The sequence below is a fragment of the Saccostrea cucullata genome, unplaced genomic scaffold, assembly GCF_032062105.1.
Source record: "Saccostrea cucullata isolate Sc308-1 unplaced genomic scaffold, CSIRO_AGI_Scuc_v1 ctg8826, whole genome shotgun sequence".
Taxonomy (NCBI): Eukaryota; Metazoa; Mollusca; class Bivalvia; order Ostreida; family Ostreidae; genus Saccostrea; species Saccostrea cuccullata.
Window position 1 is genome coordinate 1 of NW_026926327.1, and position 10,971 is coordinate 10,971.

Consider the following 10,971-nt stretch of genomic DNA (forward strand, 5'->3'; position numbering starts at 1 on the left):
TACTTTAATCATTGATAAAACAGTTTTATTGTCTTTAAGGTTTACTTCATATTACAGTGATATTAGACATTGATTACAGATTCCGTAATACAAGTTAAAGGTATGAATTGACCATTGATTATATAAATACAATGTTAAATCGCATATGAAATCAAATGTTAATTAGACAACATAATGACGACACTTGATAGAAGTTTGGTTTCTACTGAGAATTAAATATAAACTAGAGAGGCTGACAACATAATGGCGATAGTTGATAGAAGTTTGGTTTCTACTGAGAATCAAATATAAACTAGAGAGGATGACAATAAAATGGCGATAGTTGATAGAAGTTTGGTTTCTACTGAGAATCAAATATAAATAAGAGAGGCTGACAACATAATGGCGATAGTTGATAGAAGTTTGGTTTCTACTGAGACAGCTCCTCCCCTACCATCACTGCCAGCTGTAAAGAAAACAAAAACAGTCATAAATTTTATAAAAGTACGTCACGTTTGAAATTGACAAAATGGATTTCTGTTGATCATTTTAATAAAAATTAATGATAACACTGAACATATTAAAAAAAAAGTAAATTAAAATCTAAATTTAGGAAAAAATGCTTACTTAGAGCGGTCACTGTTGTTGATTCTACAAAAGATATTAGAATGTAAATAAAATTGTTCAAATAAAGTTTAAGTAAACAGCCACCACCGGATTATAAAAAAAATAAGATTGTTTCTTTTTAAAATGCAGAATGGAATCAATATTTAACAACACAGTTGTGTTTTTTCTATATTCAATTATTTTGATATACAGTTTAATTGTACGTAATTCTCGTAATTGTTTCCGTAAAGATGCCTTTCACGCTTAGGTGTATTAATTTTAATTAATTATTTTTCGTCTGGAGCATAACCGGTAATTCAAAAGATATGTGGAGGTCAGTCGGGTTCGATCGCCGCTGGCCAGATAGCTCTGTCGGTAGAGCACCTGACCGCGCAGCTAGGTTAAGGGCGCCCATAGGAAATATGCCTTAATACATTCCGAAAAAATCAATATAATTTTGATATCTTTTTTTTAAGCATGAGTTTAAATTTAATGGGAATTGTACTAATGCATATGTATGCATGGGGTCTCAACCGAGTTCGGCCAAAGTGACTTTACGTACATCAGCTGTATGTCACGTGACATGGTTAAAATTAGAAAAAAATATGTACGGATACAAAGATCGTAAAAGTTCAACGATAGACGGATAATTTTTCACCAAGAAATTGAATGTGTTTTCTTTAAGACAAATTTCTTAACCCGAAATGTGAAGGGAGTAACTTCCCCATGCACGGTAATTATATAAAATCTCTTTCTCTTTCTCCGTCTCTTTCGAAACCTCGTGCATTTACACTATACGCATTGAAATAATGTAAATATATATATATATATATATATATATATATATATATATATATATATATATATATATATATATATATATATATATATATATATATATATATATATATATATATAAAACAACAGCGCACAACTTGCTCCCAGCACGTTTCAAAATAGTAGGGACAATAGCTACATGTGTACAAAATATAATATTTTACAGTTAAGGTAAGTCACTCCTCAAATTTCTTATATCAAGGATTTTTTGAGAAGTATATTTTTGATAAGTACACATAAAGTGTGACTCAAAATCGCAGAGAAAATAGGTGGTCAGTGTGCATCGTACTGATGTATGGTACATTTAAGTTGACCTATTTGCACTTAAATTTTAAGCCCTTAGTTTATTACTTTTATACAATTATCTCTTATTATATTTTTTCAGCTGTAACCATGGCAACAAGTTTATTCTTAATTTACGTAAAATAGTTTGAATAATATTTATCATTGATCAAATCTTTCAAATTAATGCGCGTAAATAATTATGTGACCTTTTTGCACTAAAATATAACATATTTTGGGTATTAGAAAAATAAATAGGCAATACAATATTTTCTTATATCAAGCTTTGTATGACTTAAGTGCTGATCAGTCATAAGTATCGAGAAGTTTGAAATAATGAAAGAAAAAGTTGGGGTCAGTGATGTTAATTTTGAAATATTGGACAAAATATGTGATTTTCAGGCAAAAAATAGTGTAAAATTTATCTTGACTTCTTTGATATATCTCCAGTTTTTGGCAAAGTTTGTTGAAGGAAGATCTAAAACTTATTCTAAAAATTTAAATTAAGACCTATATTAAATATTCCTACCAATAGCATAACCGAAAATATTCTCCGAGTAAAAGTATGTGAGGCTAAAGTTTCAAGACGTTAAATTTAATAAATGTGCAGATTTGCAGAAATTTCTGCTAAATATCCTTCCACCACGAAAAATAGTCCCTAATAAATCTTGCTTCTTTGAAGATTTTTGAGCAGTTTTTTCTTTGATTGTTAAAAAATATACATTGTTGAATATAACTATTTTATAAAAATTGAATTTTAATAAATATTTTTGAAGTTAGAGGTTCTGCGTGAACTTTTCTAAAAAGCTGACGAGTGACTTACCTTAAGCGGATATCGTTGAACTTTTGAGATTTTCAAGGGGGTGTGCATTTGATTGTAGTATATTTGTGTATAAAAGTGCATGACTGCGGCTCTATAAGAGACCTATTCGTTATCAATTTAATAAGAATGTGAAATATTAATTAAAGCATTAAAAAATATGACTCAATTTTAGTCAGATCACGCTTATTCAGTTTTAAATTTCACATTTACAAGTTGCAATTTTAGCTTGATCTGCGTCTCAAGTGTAGAGAAACTGCGTGTCAAACTAGTCTATGACGTCATATCTGTCAGTACAGCGAGATCAAGTTGGCTTTAATTTTATATTTAAATAGTATTGTAATGACAGGATAAGTTACACATGAATTTATGTTTACAATAATTAGGAGAAATCACTATATGTAAAATGTATGAAAAAGAAAATCATTATTTATTCGCCGATATTAGCTCTGCATAGGCTAATCTACCTTTGGCAGTCCTTAATCTAGCTGCGCGTAGTTTCCAATGGCGAATCCAGAAATTACTTTAGTGCGGGGGGGGGGGGGAGGGGGCGCAGTAGAAGGCAGAGGGTCAGGTGGCTGTACTGAAGTCCCCAGTGGGTCTAAGGCAAGGTCTATTTTTGGCGTCCGGGGGCAAAGCCCCCTAAAGCTGACAAGTTTTTACAAATAAGCGATGTTTTCTCCTTGATTTTAGGATAATTGACATGTATTAATTTTATATACACAAATTTCAAATGGGGGTGTGGGGTGGGAATGCACGATTTACATTTGATGTCATGTCATAAACTGGAACTGACAGATGAGAGTCCTGCCAAAGATAATCCTGGGTTTTGGTGTTTTGGGGCCAAAGACCACTTAAGAGGGAGGAATGTGGTGGTAAGCCTGTGGCCAGATAGCTCAGTCGGTAGAGCACCAGGGGACCGGGTTCGAAACCCGCTCTGGTTCTTTTTCTTCTCTCCCGTTACAGTTTATTGCTTTTAAAAATATGTATTACATTAGATTCGTTTTTTTTCCTCTAATGATACACAATGCAATGAACCAACATCTTATGAAGATATACATTTTCACAGAGAATTACTTAAAATTTTAGATTTATTTTATATTTAAGGCATATGATAATATAATAATGTGAATGTTTTAAAAAAGGAAACAGTGTTTAAGAGTAACTCAAGTTTTACCTGCTTTTTTACGTGGTTTTGTGATGGAAGGATCTGTAAGAAAAGACGTACAATACTTGAATAGAGAACTAAAGATAATGTTTCATTACAATATGAAAAAAATCAGACTTCTTAGATCCGCACCGTATACACTCTGTGTATGTGTAATGAAAAGTGTATACGGTACGGATATAAAAATCCTGATTTAAAGTAGATTGTGCTTAATAACGTAATAAAATAACTTTTTAACTAAATGAATGTCTTCTTGTAAAATCAAACCAATATCATTCTAAATTGAATTTTTACAACAACAATTTTAAAACTGGTTGAACTTAGTGAATATTCATTAATTTCAGCATAATTTTATACTTACCTAGAACTGTAATATTTAGAGAATCAGTATTCTCAAAACCTTTAGTGGTATGCTTTACTTTACACGCGTATGCACCAGAATCTTCTAATGTAAGGTCTAATGAGACAAAAAAAGTTTGTTGCATTAAAAATTAATTTTAGATTTTTAGATGCACTTATTATGAAAAAAGGGAACAAAAGCATCGCAATGTACCTGGAACTCGAAGTTCGAAGTAAGTCGTATTCTGTACAGTAATTGCCCCACACGTGTAGTTCATATTAAGCAATATCTTTTGACCGTTGTGACAATAGTCAGTATTCCCAACTTTCCAATATGCATCTACGTTTGTTATATTATCATCAGGTGGTAATTCCACGTCACATATTCCTCGAAAAGTGTCACCGATTTGATAGGGTCCATGGTGAAGAAATTGGAAACCAATTTGATCTGAGAGGTCACATCTAAAAAAAAAACCAAAATCAATCTTTTTGGTTCACAGAAAACCATCTATTTAATTAAAGCTTGATATGCGCAACATCTGACGATCGTTCGTCTGATGCAAAAAATTATTTATTACTGCGCTCATAAACCCTTTTAATTTGAAATATGCATTATGTTTTACACAATGATTGAATGGTTGAATGATTGCTTGACAAAAATGATTTCATCCACTTTTTTGAAAAATATTTTTATCTCTTCATAGAGATTAAAGATAACTTTATTATGTTAAAGATATTTGTGAAAAAAATCAATTGTTAAGTAATTGTAGTAGCATATTTTACTTAAAGATACCAATTATATTGCTTTTTCACAAGATGGTTCTATCGAATAAAATAAAATAAGTGGTATAAATCACGTAGATCTTCAATTTTTCACTAATGTATTGGCTTGAAACCTGAAACAGTTAAGATGCAAGAAATAATTTACTTTTTCTATTTCAATTAACCCATTAAAGTCTGTTGCAATACACATTTTCATTGATAAAATATGTTTAAATTGCAAAATCTGTTGTCTGAAAGGCACAATAAATAATGTCAAAAATGTTTCAATCCTCTTGACTTTACTTGAGGCAAGGAAATAATTTCCATTAAAGAAATTCAGGTAATGTTGACTATGAAAAATATATCAACATAACAAATTATCGAATAATTTATAGCAATTTGATTCTTTAGACCTATTTTATTGAAACCCTAATAACGAATAAAATTCTTAAATAATTTGTTATAAGGGTAAGAAATATGCACGCTAATTATTCACGCCTACATTTTTCAACATTTTGATTCGATGCAAATTGCAATATAGCCATAAAATCTTTGGTTAATACAAAGAACAGTTCAATGGAAAATGATGAATTATCTTAATACCAGTGCTTAATTGTAAATTATCCATAACCCAGATCTTGAAAAAAGGGGGTAGACGATATTTTGCTTATAAATAGGACTTTCATGCAGCACCATGTTTTATTATAGTCATGCCTATGATTAAATGTTCCTTATATCTTTTCATATGTTTTAGTCAAATAAATAAAACATAAATATGTGAGGCGCCAAGCAAAAACCTCCCTTAACGAAGAATTTTTACATTTTCAGTTTTTTATTGATTCTTGTAGAGTTTTTCTTTCTCTTTCATTTGATGTATAACATGACATATATTTCTGTGTATAAATGTATAAAATATCGCTTGAAAAACACGGAATATTTACTTTGACGAACAGTGTACACGTGCGTAACTGCAAGAATTTTCATAATGTAAAATCGTAAAATAACGTGAAGCTATCTAATAATTTGATGATATTTATATTTTCAAACTGTTGATTTGATTCCCTTAATCCCAATAATAAAAATAAACATTCTAAACTATGCCTTTGAAAAACGAAAAGAAGGGGGGGGGGGGGGTGGGCAACGAAATGATTGACAAGGGAAAAAGAACAAAACTCAAATCAAAAATATTCTCTTCCTCTAAAAGATATTCCAATTTATGGCTTTTTTAATCCAAGGAAACGGCAGAAATCTACATCACTGCAACAGTAAAAAGAAATAAGCAACATGTACATAAAAAAAAAATCCTAAATGGTAGTACAAGCAATATACACGGCTTCCTACTAGCTTGGACTGGTGGGTTAAGCTTTAAGGCTTAAGCTCAATCGGTATAAAGCACTGGACTGGCAAGCCAGAGGTCTCGGGTTCAATCCCAATTACCCGGTAAGCAGGGGCACTTAAATGTATCTGTTTCATTATCAAAGTAGTTATCTTAAAAAAGTTCCAGAGAGCCCCAACCACCTACTCCCCCCGGACATTAAAAGTCTGTTCAATACACAGAATAAAAAGAAAGTACATGTATTGTCATAGTTTACATTTTAAATACATGTACCTGGTTTTTTAAAGAGTGCAATAGGGTTTTTTTTATCTAAAGGCTACCATAACATTTCTTTTACCACAAGTTTATACTATTTACATGTTTTAGTTTCATATGTTTTAATGAGGGAAAGATGTATGCAGAATTACGAACTCATCTTTGAAGCCTTTTTGACTTATTGATATTCTCTGATAAATTTTATTTGACTCTTGTAGTGCAGTTCGATCCTTTTCTTCTTTTGGTGTCGTTATGTAATCTACATGATTGTAAAAACGTTTGGAAAATTACAACCCATAGAATATGAGGCCTAATCGAAACTTCATTCTTACCTTCTAAGAAAGAACATGCACACATTATGATTTATTTTAATCATATCAAATACTATTTGCTTTTTAGTATAGGTTAAAACATGTAGTAGTAAACAGAAGTAAACAAAAAAATTCTCTGGCTCCCCCCCCCTTCAACACTTACAAAAACGATGCTACATCACTGCATGTCTGTTAAAATCGCAACAGAAAGTAAGAGAACGGGTAAAACATTCTTAATATTCTTTCACTATCGAAACGGGGGAGGGGGGAGGTTTGTGTGTGTGTGTCTCGGCTATGGACATTCACGCTTAATTAATAACCTTAACTAATTAAAGAAGAACAAGGCACACATGTACAATCGGAAATTGTAATTTTTGTTAATTTGAAAAAATGAATTTATTGTTTTAATTTATACATATGTATTTTTTGATACACGTGAAGCTGTATGAATGGGTTAGTTGATCAATCACGCACTCTTCAAGCCGATCACTTTTGCAGGAAAAAATATTAAATTTTGTGTATTGGTAGTAAACTTCCATAATTTGAAATGCATATACTCATTTAATTGCAATTCAACAGAAGGAAATAAGATTATTATTCTATTTTATAAGGTATAGATGTTAATTATAAAATGTTGGTTGTAAAATCTTTATCGGGGATATAATTATTACAGGTTAAATAAATCCTTAATATTAATCATTACAAAGAAAATTTATAACCTCTAAAATGTTTAATTGAAAATTTCATCCTTCATTGATGTTCTAAGTTCAGAGGGCTGATTTAGCACCGGAGACTGCGTAACTGCATGCGGCAGCTTGATTCAGCAATTTTATAAATGGCCGACATTATGCTGTTTTCAGGAATCCAAAACTTTCAAGTCATCTCTACATCGTATTTTTATCTTTTGTAGATAAACTATGCTGAAAATAATACTAGGTTGGGATGTTTTAAAAGTGTTCAAACAATTTGTATTAATTTGTAGCAATTTGTATTAGATCTAATTATAACATTTTAGTGAAGTATCATGTTTGCCAGTTTCACAGTCGATGTATCATCGGAGTGTATAACCTCAGCAAACGGATTATGAATACATAACAGTGCAGCAAAATGACGGAAAAGGTTGATAAACATGTCTAATCTGCTTTATTCTCAATCATAAAATGTCTTAGAATGTGGGACTGTAACTTACAATGTATACGAGCATCCGTATATTCACGACAGAATTTGCACGAAGTCTCCAAAGAGATGGAGCTGCAGCAGACACGTGACACAGAAGAAGGGGGGGGGGGTTCCGAATTTTTTCTACATTTTTGTGTACAACAAAAATAAGAAGGTATTAGACAATACAACAATAACAAAATCAATTGAGAAGCTCAATAGGCCTTTCTTCAAAATATTCAACTAAATCAACTGCTAAAAACTAATTCCGGAAGAAGTATCCAAATCAAATACTCTGTGTTGTATCTAGATAGAATTACATTTTTTCAACTAAACGTAACTATTTATCAATATCCTTGGCAAGCTATCAAAGATTATGCACATGTACAGCTCTTACTACTTGCACAGAAAAGAACAATAAACAGCGATGCATTTTTCTAACTTACATCATCTACGGAAGTGAAAAGATGTAATAATTGCAGCCCGGAGGACCGGGCTGCTCTATACATATAAGTTTAAGTGTTGGTGTATGGGGAAGGGGATGGGAGTAGTTATGTAGAATTAAAGGTTTTCTAAACATTGAAAAGATTGTTAATCAGATTGTTCTTTCCGTTTATAAATTACGAGATACATAATATATTTACTTCCATAAAGTTAATCTGTAAAAATATACATGTTTTTCATATTTAATATATAAAGTTGCTTATCATTTACTATCAAAACAACGACAGGTCCCTTTTTTAGAACATCGAATTTTACTTCTCGGATAAAAACGTACTCTGCACAGTTCGTGTTTTATATTATAAAATTGAAAATTAATACATTTTTAAATATAAATGATCCGTGTGTCTAACTTCAATTTATATTTTATGCAGCCAACATTTACTTGAGGAATTGATAAAGTTTAAAATGGTATCGTTTTTGATTGATTTTCATCCGACTACAAGGTTTTTTTAAAAAAAATATTTGCGACTATCGTCTCCATCAATTAGATGCATGCCTTTTTACACATATCGAAGCGATTTGTTGATCAAGATTCATTTTCGTTGTTTACTTTATATATTTCCCGGGCGACAATTGATGGTTAAATCAATGTTTTCTTGTTTAATTCTAGTTATGCGGTATTTGGTTGGATAAAGAAATAACTTTTATTGCATAATTTGGTTATCTATGTCACAATCACATACATCAAAAACATATCGATCCGCCTGGCGTTACATTTGAATATTGTACAATTTGAAGTGATTTTTAATGGAAATCGACTTTTTTCACACACTAAATTACGAAAAATTAAATTATAAGGAATTAAATTCATAGCTACCCAATTTATACGGTATAAACTGTGTTGGAACACTTTACACTTTTTTTTCAAATATAAACTGCACTGTTTACGGCCCCAACTCAGTTTATATCATATAAATTGGGAGCTATTAAATTCATTCCTTAAATAAAAGAGAAGTAATTCATATCATTTTTCAATGCATCTACTGTATTTAAAAAAATACTTTTCTTAGTTTAATGCTACTGTTTACTTTTTCTTGCATATGCATAATGATGAAACAGCTGCATATTAAATAAAAAAAAACTACCTATAAAAACTTGTCTGTTTGAAATTTAAAGATTAACCGACTAAATTCTTTTTAAAACCTTCAAAATATTCATTCCGGAATTTTCTCATCCCATGAACAACTATTTTTGTTTTATTTCAGAAATGCCTTCAATTTTATTCAACACTGAAAATCGCTGACAGAAAAATTCGACCTACCTATACCTACGCAATTATTTTAACCTGAATAGCGAGAGGGCAAACAAACTTCATTTTAAAAACGGAAATTTTTTACCCACGACTGGACATCTTTAATAATAATACACTTAATTGTGAAAAGGAAAGATCGCACAGACACTTGACGGAAACTATCTTCTTAAAGAATGAACTACATCAAACCACACACAGAAATATTCTTTCTAGCATATAAATAATCTCCTTGTTTTGCTGGGGTATATTTTCTCAATTCTCTCGAGGAGGCGTTTTTTACGTCGATTTTACCTTGTTGACTTTAGACGCGTCTTTTGACGTTACGTCATAATAGAGTTAAGGGAGGTTTTTGCTTGGCGCGTCACATATATTAATAATATATAATGTTTCAGTTGTTTATCGCTTTGAAATTGGTGGATAGTGCAAAACTTTTGTCAATAAGCATATCCCCCCCCCCTCCGTGACACACAAAAAGCTTTGGCACGAATTTGTTAAATGACAGTACATATAACCTATAAAAAAATATTTTCCGTTTTCCATTGATTTGATAGTGAAAAACACAAGTTTTTCCACAATTTTAGAGTTATCTCTCTTTGTTTTCCCAAAATAAGTAAAGTTTTAAGAAAACCCATATAATTATCTTTAAAAAATATTAAGAATTCATCGAATATGTTTACTTTTGACAATTGACTTGGTGGTATGCGGGAGAAACAATACTACCGTTCGCAGTTCTTTGTTTACATGAATTCTAACATTTGGTATTACACATCAAATTTGCTTGAATAAATTATAAAATTTTGTTTTAATGGACTATATATGTCATATCAAATCAAAATATAAACACAAGTAATTGAAGGTTACAAAGCTCTTATCCATGCGGTCACCTGACAAAAAGTACATTTTTTGTTGGTGAAATTAAACATCATGCTGAAAATTTGTGACATAATATAATGACGTTTTGATGATTGGCCGTGAAACAAGAAAGTTACTGAATATTTATTATTTATTTATTATTAGGGACTCATGCTTTGCACTCGTCACCGCCCTTCGTCCAAATAAATCAGGATATACCATAATAAATGTACACTAACTATTACTAAAAAATGGGGGCTTCATATTTTAAATAGTGTCATTGGCGTGGACAACGATACCTTTATTTATGAATTCCGCTAAGAAATAATTTAGAAATATAATACAGAGCACCCAGACACATATAGCGCTATTTCATGATTACGCCAACAACTCTATACTCAGTAATGGCACTAATGCTTCTTGTCATGCTTGGGGGAAATAATGGAAAATCAATCATCAATTCAGTGTAAATGTGTATCTTCTTGTAGACTTCATAAATACTGAATTCAT

The 10,971-nt window shown here is 31.0% G+C and overlaps 1 protein-coding gene across 3 annotated transcripts; it reads right to left on the bottom strand.

The window, feature by feature from the left end:
* Window positions 1-188: 188 nt before the first annotated feature.
* LOC134271386 (carcinoembryonic antigen-related cell adhesion molecule 2-like) lies at window positions 189-4,453 on the bottom strand. 3 transcript variants are annotated; one of them, XR_009993010.1, is made up of 5 exons: window positions 4,246-4,453; window positions 4,054-4,149; window positions 3,691-3,734; window positions 607-630; window positions 189-445 (listed from the first exon to the last, which is right to left on the bottom strand). XR_009993010.1 is itself a non-coding variant. In XM_062753598.1 (5 exons), exons 1-5 carry the CDS (start codon window positions 4,307-4,309, stop codon window positions 351-353), a joined length of 300 nt encoding a protein of 99 aa, XP_062609582.1. In that variant the 5' UTR covers window positions 4,310-4,453; the 3' UTR covers window positions 189-350. The 3 variants fall into 3 exon arrangements, 2 of the variants coding, with proteins under 2 accessions (XP_062609582.1, XP_062609581.1); XM_062753598.1 differs by having other exon boundaries at window positions 3,714-3,734; XM_062753597.1 differs by having other exon boundaries at window positions 3,702-3,734.
* Window positions 4,454-10,971: the final 6,518 nt, after the last annotated feature.

Bases quoted from the DNA above. Each gene is read 5' to 3' on its own strand.
- LOC134271386 (XM_062753597.1), bottom strand. From the start codon at position 4,309: ATGAACTACACGTGTGGGGCAATTACTGTACAGAATACGACTTACTTC. The intron at 3,735-4,053 runs GTAAGTATAAAA...CTTTTCTTACAG, and splicing joins TCTAAATATTACAGTTCTAG to ATCCTTCCATCACAAAACCA. The intron at 446-606 runs GTAAGCATTTTT...TTTTCTTTACAG, and splicing joins AACAACAGTGACCGCTCTAA to CTGGCAGTGATGGTAGGGGA.